Genomic DNA, 20,169 nt, shown 5'->3' on the forward strand with positions numbered 1-20,169 from the left:
CGATCTATTTCTTCAATTTCTGCACTGAAGTTTTTAAAATTTTTAATTTTCTTCAAAAAATATCTATCTTCTTGATGATCATTTACGCTATTACCTGATAACATAGTCTGATAAGGCTGAGATAAGCGTGGCTCAGGTAAAACTAATTATCAGTTATTGCGTAACACTGACCGACCCATCAGCGGTGATCAGTAACTTGACAATTTTAACCAACATTTATAATGAAAATGTGAAAATTAACACACTGCGGGATCAAGTATTAAGGGACAGCGGCCAATTAAGACGCTGCGGGATCTACAAAAATATTATGAAGGCGCTGCGGCACCGCAGCGTCATATCGGCCTGGGGAGAACACTGATTACAACACCCAAGGATCAAGAATTTATTTTACACAATTTCGGTTATTTTGAGATGACTTAAAAGTTGGGCCCCTTTTTCATACTGTCGAAATTATTCACACTAGATTCATAGCATCAACGAACTTATGTTGACTGTTCCATCGCATTTACTTCATGAATTTTCTTACCGTTTTTCTAAAAACGTTCAAGAACAGTTAATTGAACGCAACAGTTTAAAATTGAAATGATTTTAATGACTCAAAATGGTAACTTTATCAGACATTGCCAGATTTCTTTCGATTTTGAAGACGAAATTAAATGCAGAAGCTTCATGACAATACTAAAGTACGAGAAATTCCGGATTTATTTCCCGGATTCGTTCTGTTTGTCAAATTGACAGGAAATCACGGGATTTTTAATTTTATTACCTTTAAATGTGTTTGAATATAACAGATACTAGTTGCATTTGTTTGATTTAGCATGAAATCATTTTGCATTTTACAATTAAGTGTCTAATCTCGTGAATACAATTTAATGCATGCGTATTACATAGTAAATAAAGCACACGTTTTTCTCTTGAAAAATTACTTTTATCTACTTAAATTAAATCAAGTTTTAATTTTAAATCAGAATTGCAGATTGTCTTTAGTGAAAGTAATTAAATAATGAGAAAGTCGTCATAGAATTTGAAGTTTTTTATAATATTAGTTTTGAGCTTGTGATCACTGTCAGGTGTGAATTAAAAACACAGGTAAAAAGTGTTTAGCGATCATTAGCCAATATTTCCCGGAGGCATTAATATGATTATTGGGAGGGCCCTCAGGATTATCACACTTTACCTATCATACTATACCGGAGTGGCAATTTTATTACAGGAAAAGGATAACAAAACAAAAACAAGCGCAAAATGACGATAACAAAGACTGATCTCAATGAAATGACTGAAATTATTTCTGTAAAAAAAGTCCCAATCTGCCGTTTAGGACAAATAGCTTTCAATTCAGGACATGACTGGCAAATATGACTGTTCCTGGACCCTTGACCACGCCCATATCCTTCTCTTCTATGTATCTGCCTATGATTTGACCAAGTAGATTGTAAGATGTGCATTCATCTCTAGCATTTCTACTTATATTTATGTGATTTAAGTCAACATGTCAGTACAGTCTGTGGTTAAAGTTTTTAAAACTTTCATAACTTTGTAAAACCTTCATTGAATTTTACAAAACTTAGACAAAAGATTCTTCATAATCAAAAGATAGCAAATGAGAAAAATCTGATTTTTTTTCTTAATAATTTTCTGTTATTCACTTATAAATGGACTATGGATATTTGCAACAACATTACACTTTCACAAATTCACACTGACAGCAGCAATCACATGCAAGAAACATGGAATGCTATAAAAAAAAAAAATATAGTTTCTGTTTGATTGTTATAAGAAAAGTTATTTTGAGTGATCCATTCAAAGATATTTTGCTAATGGTAAAAGATGGAGTTTCTTTCTGTAGATGAAATAATCAGATACAAATGGATTATTTAAGTTTGTTGGTCATACAGATAACCTCAAATTTATCTGTAGAATTAAGAACCTTCTTGCTTTCTATATGACTTAATATAAAGCAGCCACTGACCTTCTTATCTTTTTATAAATGTAAAGTGTTTGACAATATATATATTTTTCTTGTATACCTGTTTTGTTTTAACATTCAAATAGTGGTGTACAATTTTCAAATGGAAAAATAAAATATTCTATATTTTTATTCATATTATTTTATATTTGCTCTTTGAAAATCAAAACAGATAACAAAATTAAATCCAATTTCTAAAATCTACAATTGTTTTTTTTTTTAGATACTTTTCAAATAATAAAATGAAATTTTAGCACTAACAAATTTGGAAACAAGACCCTTTTTAAACAGGGTAGACCCAAAACTTTGACCAAAACAAAGCTTACTTCTCAGTAAATGACCACTGATAATTCCATGGGGATCTCAATTAACATTACCACACAGAAACTAATGTGCTAACAGACAAAGATATTTCTTCAATAATCCAATTACAAAACTCTGCTGCTGTAAAACCTTACGTTTAGATTCTTCATCTGATTTTTCACCTCCACTCTCTCCGCTTTTTTCCTCTTGAGGACTTTCTTCATGTTCCTCCTCCTCCTCTTCAACCTCACTGATTTCTTCTGATGGGACATCCCATTCAATGGGTGAGATTCCCCGCTTCATCATTTTTTTGCTTGAAGGAGATCCCTCCTCTCCATCTTCATCTTCTTCATCCTCCTCCTCGTCGTCCTCTTCTTCTTCTTCCTCCTCTTCTACAACCTCTTCCATTTCTTCATCAGCATTACTCATCCTTTCTGAGCCACTCTCAAAAAAGTCTGTAAATATGCAAGATAACAAATCATTTCACTAGTTCTTAATAACTTTTCAAATGCCTGAAAATAATCAACTTATCAGACATCAAACTATTTCTCCAGCATTCACTCTACAGTATATCATATGTCATTTCTGTTCTGTTCTTGAATGATTGTAAATCCTCACTGTACACAAACCTTAAGTGGGTAAATGAAAAATGCCTATGACATACTAATCAAGTGTGTTGCAAACTTTAAATATTTTATTTTCATCTAATGGTATAACACCTGTATGGCACCAACCTGATTCCTCTTTATTTTCCTCTTCAGCATCACTATTCGCTGCCCTATCACTGCCCTCAGCTTCACTTCTTGTGTCATATTCCTGGGCTTCCATAGCTTCAACAGCTGGTTTGATGTCTTCTTCAAGATTTAATTGGTCCTCTTTTGTTGGCTCACTTTGCTCTTCAAAATCAGGATCAACTGTTTCTTCTTTGATTTCTATATTAAAATAAAAACAGTTCAAATTATTCTTTGGTTTGGATATCGTTGCTAACGATAAGCTTTCAAAATTTGCAGTTAAATCACTTATGTTATCAAATTGGTGACGTGAATTTGAAAGTATTTGCAAAGATCAATGAAAACATGTTGTATATCTTAGTATCCCAAATCTACTGCCTGAAATGAAATTTGAGACAAAAGAAGACTGCTTACTTTTGTATAATTAATAAATTCCAATCTATGGCAGTTATTCTTTCAGCGTTTTAAAGAATAATAGGAAAAGCTGAAAGATGATGTTGCATTATGGATACATTTATTTAATGCCAAAAAAGAGAAATGGAATCTCTAGTATTTAAATAGACAATGAATGATTGAGGGGACAGGGCAAATTAGAGAAATTTAGACTGCCACGGGAAATGAGGGTATATTGGATAGGGACAGAAATTTAGCCTTGCAACAGGTCACCTACGGACCCCTCAAAGAGTTGTTGCAAGGATTCTTAACGTGCAAAGAGCGTGGCACTCTCTTTACACGAGGCATCGAATTTAACGTCCCCATTCTGACCGGACGTGGCTGCAAATTTGTACATCCCGCACAGCCAAACGGACGCCCCCCTTTAGCAAGGGTTTTACTGCCGGTCGGAGGAAGACCAATGGTGACCATACTTCTATTCCCCAGTCACCCTTGGGGGTTCCAACATTGTAGACGAGAATAGAATTCATGACAAAAAATTCTGTTTTGTTGATCTTGTATTACTGATCATTTAGTCTGTTCAATTTCTCTCTATCTTCTTTAATTTTTGCTCAAAACACAATAGAGGGTAAAAAAAAAAATACTCATTTAAGGGCAATCACTCCTATAAAGAGTGACAGTCTACTAACTACATTGGCAAAATTTGATTTGTTAGTAGATTTTGCCTTGCTAATCATTTTTGTGATTTAAAGTGTCTATCTATTATAATTTTTATCATATAAGGCAAAACGCAAAAAAAAAATGTTTAAAATCGAAATTAAAGGGCAACAACTCCAATAAGGAGTCGTTGGAAAATTTCCTACAAATTGTCTTAATTGTAGATCTTGTCTTGCTGAACATTTTTGCTTATTTAAGTTTCTATCTATTATAATTTTTAAGATATAAGGCAAAAACGCAAAAAATTGGTAAAAATCGTCAAAACTTAACATAAGCAATGAACCATGAAAATGAGGTCAAGGTCAAATAAAATGCTTCGCTGAGCGCAGCCTGATACGACCGCAGAGGTCGAACCCTGAACAGTTGGGGCAAATATAATATTCAAGCTTGATACTGTCTGAATTTTGATTGTGATCAAATTTTTGACATAATATAGGTTTCTGACACAAAATAAATGTGGTAAAAGATCTTACAAATCTATTGCGCAATACTGTGCAATTGAAGATTACTTCTTGAAACTTTTACAAAATTTGAAATTTGAAAATTTTTGAAAAAAAATATGAATTCCTTAAAAAAATTGGAACCTCCCCCGCGACTTTTGGAATCCCCCCTTGGAGCAATTGCCCAAAGACTCGATCCAATTCTTTCCTTTGTAGTATGGAACCTTGTAGTACAATTTCAGAGAGATCCATACACATCTAACACAAGTTATTGTTTGGAAACTATAATAATGCATGTTTTTGGCCCTTTTTTGGCCCCTAATTCCTACATGTTTGAGGCAATTACCCCAAAACTCAATCCCAGCCTTCCCTTTGTGATATGGAACCTTATGGTACAATATCAGAGAGATCCATACACTTACATACAAGTTATTGTCCGGAAACTACAAAAATTGTTGTTTTTGGCCCCTTTTAGGCCCTTAATCCCCTTTTAGTCCTTAATTAAAACTGTTTGCCCCATAACCCTTAATATGATTCTCAACCTTCTACTTGTGGTATTAAACATTGTTGTACAATTTCAGAGCAATCGAAATACTTATACACAAGTTATTATCCTGAAACTAGAAAAATGTTTGTTTTGGGCCCCTTTTTGGCCCCTAATTCCTAAACGGTTGGGACCATCATCCCCAAAATCAATCCCTACTTTCCTTTTGTGGTATTGAACCTTCTTAAAAAATTTCATAGAGATCCATTAACTTAAACTAAAGTTATTGTCCGGAAACCACTGTGTCCTTGGACGACGACGCAGACGACGACATCATATTATACGATCCCAGTATTCGAAAAACAGACCAAAACACAAAAACTTAACATTAAGCAATGAACCGTGAAAATGAGGTCAATGTCAAATAAAACATGCCAGACTGACATGTACATCGTAAAATACTTCAATACACCAAATATAGTTGACCTACTGCATGTACTGCATACAGTATTAGAAAAACAGACCAAAACACAAAAACTTAACATTGAGCAATGAACCATGAGAATGATGTCAAGGTCAAATAAAACCTGCCAGACTGACATGAACATCGTAAAATATTTCTATACATCAAATACAGTTGACCTATTGCATACAGTATTAGAAAAACAGACCAAAACACAAAAACTAAACTATGACCACTGAACCATGAAAATGAGGTCAAGGTCAAATGACACCCGCCAGTTGGACATGTACACCTTACAATCATTACATACACCAAATATAGTAGACCTATTGCTTATAGTATCTGAGATATGGACTTGACCACGAAAACTTAACCTTGTTCACTGATCCATGAAATGAGGTCCAGGTCAAGTGAAAACTGTCTGACAGGCATGAGGACCTTGCAAGGTACGCACATACCAAATATAGTTATCCTATTACTCATATAAAGAGAGAAATTAACATTACAAAAAATCTGAACTTTTTTTTCAAGTAGTCACTGAACCATGAAAATGAGGTCAAGGACAATGGACATAAGAGAGACGGAAACTTCATATCATAAGGCATCTATATACAAAGTATGAAGCATCCAGGTCTTCTACCTTCTGAAATATTAAGCTTTTAAGAAGTTAGCTAACGCTGCCGCCGCCTGATCACTATCCGTATGTCGAGCTTTCTGTGACAAAAAATGGCAAAATTTGTCGTTTAAGGGCAATAACTCCTATAAGAAGTTGTCTGACAGTTTTGACGTATTTGCCTATGTGGTAGAGCTCAACATTTTGAACATTTTTGCCTTTGTCAGATTTTCTCTATTTATAATGGTTTTCAAAATAATAGACAAAACTTATGTTTTACCCCTATGTTCTATTTTTAGCAATGTCGGTCATCTTTGTTGGCAGGGGGCCATTGGACACATTTTTTTAACTAGATACCTCATTGATGATTGTGGCCAAGTTTAGTTAAATTTGGCCCAGTAGTTTCAGAGGAGAAGATTTTTGTTAAAGTTAACAACAACGGACGCCAAGTGATGAGAAAAGCTCACTTAGGTGAGCTATAAATGAGCAATTGGCCCTCCTTTTTTTGCAATTGACTATGTAATGCTTCATGAATAATATCTCAATTACAAGAAAATATTTATGGTACATTTTTTTTCTGTATGCATTTATATTGGCAAGAAAATTGTCTTCAGCTTTCTATCACCAATAATTGAATGATATCACTTAAATTGTAAAACATTCATCCTTAATTTATTGGACTAGCTTATATATGCCTATGAAACTAAATAACACTGCAAAACTAAATGGGTGAAAACATCCTTCTGGTTGAAATTAAGTTACAACTTTAGAAAATTATTGCAATATGAAATTGTGTGTTGCAAATTTCAATATAAGATATCTCCAAAAGTATGTCCTGAAAGTATTTTTTCTTTGCATCTTTCAAAAGTGCATATCAACATTGACTTTGATTTAAATTTAAAAAAAAAATCAAAGTAAGATATCTTCTGTATCTTATGTCCTTACATCTGACCACTTCATACATTTCTTAAAAGACCACTGTTAATATTGGTCTGACAGCAACTTACCTGGTTCTTTCTTTATTATCTTCTTTTTCTTTTTTATAACTTTTTTAGAAGAGGGTTTTTTCACAGAATATGTCTTTTCTGTTTGTTCTGATTCTGAAAAAAGGAACTCAAGCATAACTTTCAATATAAGATCATGCCAAAGTGTGAAGCCTTAAATTAGACAAACTCCCAATGCTCAATAATGATTTAAGTCATAAATGTTTTGTCTAAAAACCAGTTTTATAAAAATCAAAAGGTCTACGTCTGGTTAGAGCTAATTTCCTAATGCATCCAGAGCAAGGGTTTGGTTAGCTTGCTTGCTTTGTTTGTATATTGTACAATTGTAATTGGGATAACGTCCAATCAAATATAATATATACAGGTTTAACTTTGCCTATATATATTGTCTGAAGATGTCAATCTAAATTACAAAGCTTGGGTAAACGTTTATACAAATAAAGCAAGCAAGCCAACCAAAGTTTTTCTCTACAAGCATTAGGAAATTAGATCTAAAACTGTACAATACTTTGTTTGGAGTTTGTACTTAATACAGCATAACAAGTCCTTTAATTGACAATACATGTACCCAAATCAACAAAACTATTTTTTCATAGCAAAAAATAATTGAAGATTTAAAATGGTAAAGTATTTTCTTTTTTTAGTTAATGTATATGCAATGATGTATGGCGACAGTAATTTCTTTCGATCTCATCTGGTTTTTGAAAAAAAAAATTCAACCAAAAAAACAACAACATATATTTATACCCGTATTAACTTTTTCCTTTTTAATTTCGTCCCTCTTTACTTCTGCTTGTTCTTCCTCTGGTGGAGGGTCTTCTTTCACAGGATCTTCTATAGGGTCTGGATTTTCTTCTATCTCTGTAGATACAAAGTCAGACTGGGCCTCCTTTTTTGAAGTCCTAACTTTTTTACTAGGTGATTTAGGCTTAGTTTTAAGTTTAGATTCAGTCTTTACAACAGCTGTGAAGTAAACGCCAATATTATTTATGAAAATCAATGATTAGCACCATTAGCATGATTAGAATAAAATCTGTCGAGTAAATACATATTTTACAATGATTTAAAGATATCCATAGCATGTGTCTATCAAATGTCAATACTTATATATTTACAATATCTGCACAAAATTCATAAGTTGAAGCAAGTCTGTGAAGTATTCAATTATTATTTATCAATCTGATGCAAACTGTAGAAGTCTTGTTTTGCTACAGGGAAAATGAAGTTGTGGTTATCAATCTGATGCAAACTGTAGAAGTCTTCCATCATTTTGAAACTTAGTACACATTCTTATAGAAAAATGAGATCACGTAAATCAGGTTGAAGTTTTTGGTTTAGTAGTATACCATGAAGTTATGGTCGCATCAACTTGAAACTTAACATGTTCATTATAATGTGAACGTTAAAATAAAAATACATAGTATTAAATTAGGGTGTGTAGATTTTACACTTCAATGAACATAGAAATTTGATAGTGCATGCTAGCATGGTGTCTGATGTACAGTTCTTCTAGTATCCCTTTCCTCTGTAAACATACAAACCAGTATAAACTTTAACAGATTTGACAAAAGTTAAATCAAACAAAATCCTGAGACTAGATTTTAAATTGTGATAGTCTATTACACAAGAGAGTTACTGTCTGCCCAAAATAGAAGGGCAATGGCTTTATCACCCCCCTTCTGCCTTTGAAAGCACAAAAAGTGATCTTCCTTTACAAAACAAAACCTATTCAAATTACAGGGACTGCACTGGACTCCAAAAAGGATTAAATAAGTGTCTTAAAATCTCGACTAATTTGCCATGGAATAGAAATTCCTTAATAAATAAGTTCCAAACAGAAAATTTTTTCTGGAATAACATTTCCACTGAAATGAATATTACCGTATTTGTTCTTGTTGGAATAAAGGGTGTAGAATTTGTTTCTTAAAAAAAGAACAGATATTGTACCAATATTTATAACAACTTTCCAGAGAAACTACTGTTAGAAGGGAACAAAGATCTATGCATTGACACAAAGAAGCGATACTCTATTGAATTTCACTATATGCCTATGACTGGACACTCTTGTTATTTGAAGAAAAAATGAAACAAAAACTCCATGAATAAAATCTTATAGTCCTTATTTGTTTTGTATTACTTTTGACATACCGGGTTTGGATTTAGAATTATCCTTTATCTCTGTGGAGAGGTCATCATCAACATTGTGGCCTTGAAGAATGTCATCCAAGAGGTTTTCTACTCTTTCCTCTCCTAAAATAGATTAGCATACATGATCTAATGTTTTTCTACAATGTATCCTTGTACACGTGTCTGAAAAATTGCATGCAGAAACACAGAAAAATCCAAGCATGATCTGTGCTGTGATCCAGTCAATTATTTAGCTAGCCTGACATTTTTTATTGTCTCATTTTCAAATATTCTTTTTATACCAACTCTTGTAAAACAGTTCAAGACAGCTATCAAAACTTAAAATAAGTGTGATTCAGTGATTGGCCCAAAAAGCGAGGAAATACCAAAGGAACAATTAAGAATCATAAGTCTAACAATAACAACAGACAAAACAGGGAGTGAAACCGATATGTTGTTTTCATTTTTATTTCAATAAAAAATTACCAGAATTATTTTCCTTTTCAAAATTACCACTTTCAGCTCACAAAACTCAAAATCATATTCTTAGGTATGGTGGTAAACAAAAAAATACTTTATATATCACTTTTGCTTTCAGTTTAGAAAGATAATCTTTTTTTGCATTGCCAGTTGATAAAACAAGCTTTGTCTCCTTATATTAACTTTTCAAATGGTTGCTTTTGAAAGTTTTTCTATGTTCAACATACATATTGTAGGCATACTATTTGCTTTAACTCATCTAAGGATCGTTTGTTGATTTTTGAATAAAAATTATATGACACTGAAGATGAATGGTTTTAGCGTTATTTTCATTTCCATAATCTTACTATACTAAAAAGTTTTCATTTTTATTTCCCTAAGATGAGAGTATTTTCTCAATATTGATGCAAATTCTTTTTTTGTATTTCAATTTAAGAAGGTGCACTGATTTTATACATCTTCTTTTTATAAACATTTTCTAATTGAATGATCTTGATGGGAAGATGTTTCTTGAAAGGAATGTGTTATGGATTTTTTATTGAAATTTGCCATAATAATTTCATGAAAAAGACACTGAAATGCACTTTTTCAACAACAACAAAATGTAAAGGATTATTTTTTTATGTAAAATAGCATTCCTTCTCCATTTGAAAAAAATACATTTCCTGTTTCAAACATACATGTTCAAATACTGTATACTGTATATTAGTAATATAATTGGGAATTGACAAATAAATTGTTTCAAGCAAATTACTGATAATTGTAACTTAAAAATTAACGTAATTATTGACCCTGGTTTTATTAGTAAAATATACCATGCTTGCATTTTCTTATTCAATTTCATATATATATTCTGTTTTTTATTTTCCCAATTTTAATATCCAAAGTGATCGCATAGATCCAGCATGGCTGGATAAAATCTCAAATTAAAGCATGTGTTTTTATCTTGTGTGTGAACTGTCAACATAAGCACTGTTGATAATTTTTCAGTTAAATAACTGATTCTCAGATATCTTTAAAAGTTATTTCAGCTTTTTACATTAAGCTGAAGTCCGGGGATTCAGAGAGGAATGGTAACTATCATAGAATACTAAGATATTTCACTTTTTTTAATGTTTTTCTGTACGTAGGGTAAACAATTTCTTTTGAAAAACCAAACACATTTGCAATGAACTGGTTCTGTTTATATGCAGTTTAGCTACGACAGATCTATAGGGGTATCAGGGTTCTCACTAAGGCAAGTCTATAACTCCTGACTTGGAATCTGTCTGGACTAATCATTTTCAAAACTGGTGTCCAAAGGTGCATCAAGATTGTAAAATATTGTATCAACTTAGCACATATATTGTCGGGATTTCATTAAATTTCAAGAACATATATTCTATCGGAGTTGAAGAACACATACAGAATTGGAAAACACATGTTGGTTTGTTTATGTTTTACTAAGTGGGATTCATGTGTTTTTAAAGCTTTGAAACTCTCATTAACACAAAATTTCTTGTGCTGGAAAGAATTAATTTTTCGACTTGTACTAATGATTAATCATTCGACTGCTGCATTTTTATTGTATTTTTGTGTATTGCAGAATAAATTATTAATATGTTTACTTATAATGCTATATCTTTGTAAATATTGAGTATTCAACAATAAAAGTTCTATAAAAAAGTATCATTAGATTCTGTACTTTTTAATTCTTGTTTTTTTGCAAGTCTTTGGTCATTCTTTTTACCTGTACAGGTGCAAATCAAGTTAAACAAAGGTAAATGTTTAAAACTTTATGTTTTATTAACGAATCTATAAACTGAAAAACTTTACAAGAGTGTCCAGGACTTCAGAATTGGACCAATATTGTAAAAAAATCTTTTTTATGAACTAGTTCCATTCTGATTATCAAAAGAAGAAACTTTCATCTCAAATCAGCAGCCTTTTTATGCGAATATTTTCTTTCTGACCTTCATTGCGCTGACTTTTACTACCATCATCATGTACATATTAGTTTAGCCAACAAGTAAATTTTCATTAGCATTTGTTGAATTGTAATTAAATAATGCAATCAATCGTCTATCTTGATCAAGTGTTCTCCTGTCAGGTGTGTCGATTTACCTGTACAAGTGATCTTTAGCCGGATATCCCTCAGGGCTTTAAAAATGTAATCAGGAGGACCCTTTGGATTAAAATACAAAAAGCCTAAGGGTTATGTAATAACAATTGATAGCTAGATATCATTGAGATGGGAGCCATCTCTGTGGGCCCCGCTGTGAATAATGTGTGGTAAAAAATTTGTATCTTTATCATTGGACATGGGGTTGTCAACTGAAACCAAAGTTTTTGACCTTGACCTTTGAACTAGGAAGTTGTACATAAATTATGACACACCCTCTGGTGTTGGTTTATATATATGTCAAGTATAAATTTTGAAATCATAACAGTTCTCAAGATATAGAGCGGACACAATCTTTACCATAGGACATGGGGTTGTCAACTAAAACCAAAGTTTTTGACCTTGACCTTTGACCTAGGAAGTTGTACATACATTATGACACACCGTCTGGTGTTGGTTTATATACATGTCAAGTATAAATTTTGAAATCATAACGCTTCTCAAGATATAGAGCGGAGACGATCTTTACCATAGGACATGGGGTTGTCAACTAAAACCAAAGTTTTTGACCTTGACCTTTGACCTAGGAAGTTGTACATACATTATGACACACCCTCTGGTGTTGGTTAATATACATGTCAAGTATAAACTTATAGATAAAGAGCGGACACAATTTGTTACGGATGGTCAGACGGACGAACAGACAGATCACTATAGGGCGTCCGCCATTCGGCGGGGCACTAATACTTGCTAACAAAAATGGCGGATAGAGAAATGGAAACAAATTTTGACATTTGTGGGGATCATTTGACGGTGACGGAAGAAATTTTAACGATGGTGGTGCACCATCATAAAACCAGTGTTCTCCCCAGGATTTTGTTAAGGCGCAAAATTCAAGGGCGTGTAACTCTTTTCTTAGAGTGATCTGAAGCAATAGGTCATAAATCATGACATGCAATATGAATTATAATGCTTTGTGTTATGTGTTTAATAATGCAGAGTATTAATGAATTACAAGACTATATATATGAAATAAATTGATTTTAAACACAAAAGTTATTTACATTCAGTCAATTAAAGAAGTCAAAATATAAATATTCATCTCTACTCTCTGCTCCTTCTAGGGATATTGTTTCAAGATAGTGTTATTTTGTTGGACAGTCTGTTCCTCAACTTTGTCTTTATCCTCTTCAGGGTTAATAATTAAACCCCCACTCACAATAACTTTTGCTTATACCCCTTTAACATTTCTAAGCCATGAAAACTCAGTCAGCCACTTGTCATTGAAACCAGAAACATGGTGCTTGCTTTTATCAATTGCTAAAACTTGAGCTTGGTTGGGATTAGAAGCAATGAAAACTGCTTATACTGACAGTGTAGACGGAGGTGTATTCCCCTTTTCATTAGAAGACATTGGTCTGAAAAAAACTTCTACTTCCATCATCTACCTTTTGCTTATAATTCACCCCTTTGTTATTGGCAGAGAACATGTTCATTCAGAATTAATAAAATCGAATATGGTTAAGATATTTGGTATACAACTTTTTAAAACAAATTTTTTTTATAAATGAACAGCTGACCAGTTCATTTGCAGTTTCCGTAGGTTCACATTCCGTGCGTATTATTGTTTAATCCTATCTTTGGCAGATAGATATAAACGAAACTTTACAAATTCGTGAAAGTTAAAAGCATTGAAATTATTTACCAGTGACATTATACAGAAGCTGCGGCGATTCTGTACCCGTGTTGATTGTCACATATTTCCCGACGCACGGATTCACGATCGATGTTCAATGATCATTTTATTTCTAAAAATATGACAGTTTCAGACGAATTTACCTTGCAAGCAACATTTTTTCACTTTCTATTAAAGTAAATCACTCCTCGTTATCTTTAATCAAACTTTATTTTAATTTTTTCAACTACTAATACTTTCATCCATAGTTTTCGTCGTAAATATCTTTAGCAATGTGTATTCAAATTTATCATGTGTATTGAACACGTTCATTGGTCGTGTTTAACCCTTTCATCCCCAACGCCTGTCGCGTGCCCAACGATGCTTTCAGGCATCGTAGAACTAATTTGACAATAAATGGACTGCACGAACCTAAAATGTTACGTAAATGCATGTTGGGTCGAATAAACGTCTAAAACGATGTGCATTTTCAATCTTTCGTAATATCTACTTGATTAGGGCATAGATGCCGTTTGAAACGTAAAATAACCTGTTTGAAATACCGAAGCAGGTGCAAAAAAAATATCCTGTCTCGAAGTTTAATCAGAGTCAAAATTAAAAACAAATGTGAGTGTTTTCAATCTACCATGTGTTTCCCTGGTGCACTAAAGTCACAACGAGGATTCTTGGAACTCATTTGCATATTGTTATGATTTTATATTTTCACAAATGGTAACTAATAATACGTATATGTGTAATTAAAACATACAAAACCGAGTATGTCTCGCATAGATCTTGATATTTTCTTCAATTTTTTTAATAAATAAATATTCAACAACTCTTTTCTTATCAACTAGCATTGAGCGTTGGAATGTGTATTCACATTTCATTTTATTTATAACTCTGACCTTATATCGTCCAATTAAAACTCGGGGTTCCCGTCTTTATACATGTGATATGTCATGTGATTAAAAAATGTCGTCTGTAAACCAAAGAACAAAATTGAAATGTCCGATTCTTCAGACGAGGAATTCTTAGGTTTTGAAGTCGATGAAATTCAACAGGCTGTTCAACGGTACGAACAAATATTACTAGATCAAGGAATTGGGGATGATTTTGAATTCAATACTTCAGGAAACGAGTCTGAGGGCTCAGAAACAGAACCGACCATTCCTAACTATAATGTCAATGACCAAGTAGTCCCAGATATAGACAATGTTGCAAACACCTGGCATCACAATTTTGATATTCATGAAAGGGGTTTACCTCATTTATTCACACCTAGAGGTCCAGATGGAAGGGCAACAGGCCCAGCTACCATTTTAGCTGCTGATAAGGGTCCAATAGATTTCTTCAAACTTTTCTTGAATGACATAATTTTTGAACATATGATTAATGAAACTGAAAGTTATGCCATCCAACAAATTGCTGAAAACCCAGACAGTAATAAATTTGCCTGGTCAAAACCTAGTTTGCCAGAAATTAAAGCTTTTATTGGTCTTTGCTTTTTGATGGGAATTGATGTTAAACCAGAAACCAAACTATACTGGTCAACTGATCCCTTCATGGAATCTCCAATATTCCGTAAAACAATGCCCAGGAATAGATTTATGCAAGTCATGAGGTACCTTCATTTCAGTGACAACCATAATGCACAACAACCAGGTCATCCATCATATGATGTACTTTATAAAATAAGAAACATCTTGAATATGTTTAACACATCAATGAAAAGAGAATTTGTCCCTACACGCCAGGTCTCAATAGACGAATGCATGATCCCCTTCAAAGGAAGGGTCAAATTCAAACAATATATGCCAGCCAAACCAACTAAATGGGGTATTAAGATATGGGCATTAGCGGATTCAAATACAGGATACATCTGCTATACAGATGTTTATACAGGAAAAACTGATAGACCGCAAGGCCAATTGGGTGAACATGTTGTAAAAAAATGTATAGAGGGGGCTGATATTGTTGGGCAGGGATATCATGTACATGTTGACAATTTCTTTTCTTCACCAAAACTATTCCAAGACCTGTTTGATAACTATCAAACTGCAGCATGTGGAACAGTCCGCAAAAACAGAAGCGGTTTACCAGCTGATTTCATGTTAAAACACCCTGTTGGTATTGATAATAGGGGGGACATGAAGTTTTTTCAAAGGAAGTCGATCTCTGGAGTCTTATGGAAAGACAAAAAAATTGTAACTGCAATTTCAACAATCCATGATCATTCCAGGTTTGAAGTACAGCGTTTGGTTCAAATAGATGGGCAATTTGATAAAGCAGATATACCATGTCCAAAAATCATAGTCGACTACACTAAATACATGGGAGGTGTTGACAAAGTGTAAGTGATAAATTAGTCCTGGTAAAATTTGTCCGGGTGGACAAATATTACTAGTATAAAAAGTCCATGGTTACAGAATTTACTAGTATATTTAGTCCGATGTCAGTAATTTATGTCCCCAGACTCGTTTTCCTAGGAATTTATGTCCATGTCATCAATATTCCTAGGTAAAAACGTCCATGTCCTTTATTTTAATAGGAAAATGTGTAATAAAAGAAATCATTTACATGTAAACAATGGAATATTTAATTCTTATGTTTTAATGTTGTTTAACAGTTGTGCATTAATCTTTTAATAAAATTTATGTGCCCAGACTAAATTTCCTAGGAAATCCTGTCCAGGCCATTAATATTGCTAAGTAAACACAACCATGTTCATTATTTTGATAAGACAATTTGTAATGAGAGAAATCATTTACATGTGAACAATGGAATTTTTAATTATGTTTCAATGCTGTTAAACAGTTGTGCATTAATCTTTTAATAAAATTTATCTGCCCAGACTAATTTTCCTAGGAATTCATGTCCAGGCCATTAATATTCCTAGGTAAAAACGTCCATGTCCTTTATTTTTATAGGAAATTTTGTAATGAAAGAAATAATTTACATGTAAACAATGGAATTTGTAACTTATATGTTTTTAAATTGTTTAACAGTTGTGCATTGATATCTCACTATTTTATCAAAATATAGGTGTTTTTTAATAATTAAACGGACTTTTTTTCCTAGGAAAATTAGTATCACAGACTTTTATGATGTACATAATCACAAATGTTCCTTTCTTGATTTTGATATTGATTAATTTAAGTAATGTCTTAAGAAATAAACTTCTAAAGAGACTTTTTTTCATACAAAAAAGGAGAATACAGAAATATAAAAATTTTCCTAGGAAAATAGGTGCCAGACATATTTTACTAGCTACGGACTTATTTTCATAGGAAAATTTATCCAGGGACTTAATTTCCTAGTAAAATAACGGTCACGGACTTGATTACCTAGGAAAAGTAGTCCGGCGGACAAATTTTATTACCGGACCAAATTTACTGTTACAAAAGCAGACCAGTATATTCAGTACTACTGCTTTAACCAAAAAACCCAGAAGTGGTATAAACGGGTGTTCTTTAAATTTCTGGAAATTTTGAAATACAATGCATACAGGCTTTTCTTATTGAGTCCAAACCATCAAACCGTTGGAAACTCACCTGCTATGACATATCTCCAATTCTCACGTCAAATTGCCAGTAGTTTGATAGATGAGTACTGTGGCATTGGTACTAGAGGTCGTCAATCTGCAGCCCCAGTACCATCACGTCTTATAGAGAGACATATGCCAAACATTGTGGGGAAAAAGTCATGGTGTCATGTGTGTTGGATGAAGGTTTCCGCTGGTAAACAGGACAAGAGAAAGCAAACAATGTATGGCTGTCTTGAATGTGGTAAACACTTGTGCCTACCAGAGTGCTTTACAGCCTACCACACAATGGCAAAATACTGTTAGCTATTAACTTGTTACTCTTTAAACTGTTTGTTTCTTTGTTGGAAAGTTCTTTGGATGTTTAGAGCGTTTGAGACATTTAGTGTTGACAATTTATTCTAATCATGGAGTTTTTACTTAAATTACTGTTGGAGAAATTTATTTGAACTTTTAAAACTGTGAGAATAATCAATTATCAAGTAAAACAGTCTGCTTTCAACCAGTGGTTATCTGCATAAAACAACTTTTCATGTTTTCTGGGACTCCTTTCTTATTAAAGTAAGTAATTGTTTCACCTGTTCATAAAAGTTGACTTGTTATTTGACTTGTAGTTACATGTATTCCAGTTACTTTAAAATTTCGTTGTCAGCATGCTAAATCATTTAACGTTACATGTGCAGATCAGAGTACACATTTTTGTGTATTGATCCTTTCGTCTATAAATATCTCGGAAGTTTCCGGATTAAAACGAGGCTATGACAACATTACACAAATGGCTGAACGCTGATACATTCAATAAAATGATGGATAGATAATGAGAAAATATCTCGATTTCTCTTTAAGTAATCGTTCTCTTGATTAAGGATGATCTTTTCTGAAGTGATTTATTAATAGGGAAAACAATAATATGCACAACTCGTGGACAATTAAGAATTAAGTATTTCAAACTTTTTTTAGCGAGCGCTTGTCCGTAAAACTTATTGTTTCGTTTTACTCGCATGGTAAAATGTACTTAAACAACTTTAATATTCTGAAATTTTGTTACTGACAAATGGGTTGACATGTTATTCAACCGTTTTCATTCCGTTTCCTGTCTTGTGACGGCTGCAACTGTCCTACACCCCCATATACTAAACATAAGCGAAAACGCGCACTTATCTGGAAATTAATTCGGGCCGGTAACGGTCTCGTGCAATATTTTATAATGTCATAGAAACGCATAGACCAGTTCAATCCGGTAAGGAAAGTGTTAAATAGATTCTTCTTCTCGACCAATGAAAAAATTCGTGATATAAATGGTCAAGTGATCACACACACGATGCGTAAATACAATGTATTTGCGATCTATTTCTTCAATTTCTGCACTGAAGTTTTTAAAATTTTTAATTTTCTTCAAAAAATATCTATCTTCTTGATGATCATTTACGCTATTACCTGATAACATAGTCCGATAAGGCTGAGATAAGCGTGGATCAGGTAAAACTAATTATCAGTTATATTGCGTAACACTGACCGACCCATCAGCGGTGATCAGTAACTTGACAATTTTAACCAACATTTATAATGAAAATGTGAAAATTAACACGCTGCGGGATCAAGTATTAAGGGACAGCGGCCAATTAAGACGCTGCGGGATCTACAAAAATATTATGAAGGCGCTGCGGCACCGCAGCGTCATATCGGCCTGGGGAGAACACTGAAAACAGGTCATGGAGATCCCTGAATAGAAAAAGTAAACAAACCAGTACGTGTTTTCTTATTGGAGGTATCTGTTCTTATTTCAAGTGACGTCATGACGAGATATATAATGGCTGATAATAATGATGATGGATGGCTGCTTAATGTCCAGCGGCAAATTAATATGTATTTTTAGGAGGAGAATATGTTAATGTAATATAAATATTAACCCTGCTTTATACTAGACTGACACGCTGAGCTAGTTTAGATTAAAATGCTTGTTCACAAGGTAACAGTCCGCAGGAAGACATGTCACCTTACCCTGACACATTATTCGGACTCCAAGCTGACCAGTCTTTGCTCTTACTCCTTAATGCCGCGTGCTCAGCAGAGAAGCAGCAAATACTAATTTAAAAGTCTTTGGTTTGACCTGACCAAGGTTCGAACCTACGACCTCCCGTACTCCAGGTGAACACGCTACTACATTTGTACATGTACGAGACCAAAAATTAATGGCAGATAGAAATAGACAGAGACATGAAGATAAGCAAATTATTAAATAATAGTGTCAAGGAATTGAATATTTTAACATAAATAGGTACTTAATATCACAGAAAAATATCTAACAAAACTGACTATATACATTGACATGCTACATGTACGTACTGGTGATAAACCATTTCAAATAAGTGTAACCTAAACCAGTGTTTGTGAATATCAACATAAGAATCATCTGTAGCTAGATGGTTGACAAATTGAAAAAAAAAATATCACAACATGAACAATAATAGTTACTGTTCCCCAGCTTGCTGATTGAGCTAGAAAAATAATTTGTAGATTTACATCCGAAACTTCAAAAAGTACAATAAGAGCTACGGTTCCGCAGGTAGCTAAATAAGCTTGAAAAATAATTTGCAAATTTATATCAGATACTTGTAAATGAGGCGAAAGATATACCACAGGCAAAGAGACAACCAATAAATTGTATTAAATGATAAATCATAAATCAAATGCTTACAAGTTATATGCACAACTGACAAAGCCGTGAAAATCTCTTGATACGGTTTCGATTGATGAATTGAAGAGTCAATACACTGTATAACAGACATGATTTTATGAGGGAACTGAATATAGGATGTAAAATAAACGGTTATCTTTGGTTTCAGGGTGAGCTAATTTTCAAATTCTTTGTCCTTTTAGCGCATAATTTTTATATTGCAAGCACGCAATAATTTTTACCTTTAGAGTCAGTTGACTCCGCACTCATAACGCCCAAAGAGTGCAAATCTTATTCCTTTTATCTCCTACTAAAATGCCTAGTTTCAAAGAAGTTCAAGTACTCTAAAACATTAGTATTTAGTAAACTTTTTTTGGCTATTTTCAAGATGGCCGAACCACTTCCTATTCGGAACTATGAAATTTTACACCTTTGAAAAAACAGGAAA

General features: G+C 33.2%; 1 protein-coding gene across 1 annotated transcript in view; it reads right to left on the reverse strand.

The window, feature by feature from the left end:
* Window positions 1-20,138, reverse strand: part of LOC127734827 (YTH domain-containing protein 1-like) — a 36,283-nt gene extending 16,145 nt beyond the window's left edge. Inside the window, exons 1-6 of the mRNA XM_052244862.1 lie at window positions 19,964-20,138; window positions 9,266-9,367; window positions 7,865-8,080; window positions 7,121-7,213; window positions 3,007-3,204; window positions 2,428-2,727 (exon numbers count right to left, since the gene is read on the reverse strand). Of these exons, the coding sequence (XP_052100822.1) occupies window positions 2,428-2,727; window positions 3,007-3,204; window positions 7,121-7,213; window positions 7,865-8,080; window positions 9,266-9,367; window positions 19,964-19,991 (937 nt within the window). The 5' untranslated portion in view covers window positions 19,992-20,138. The remainder of the gene's footprint in view (window positions 1-2,427; window positions 2,728-3,006; window positions 3,205-7,120; window positions 7,214-7,864; window positions 8,081-9,265; window positions 9,368-19,963) is intronic.
* Window positions 20,139-20,169: the final 31 nt, after the last annotated feature.

Source organism: Mytilus californianus, unplaced genomic scaffold, assembly GCF_021869535.1.
Source record: "Mytilus californianus isolate M0D057914Y unplaced genomic scaffold, xbMytCali1.0.p SCAF_1, whole genome shotgun sequence".
In the NCBI taxonomy this organism is placed as follows: domain Eukaryota; kingdom Metazoa; phylum Mollusca; class Bivalvia; order Mytilida; family Mytilidae; genus Mytilus; species Mytilus californianus.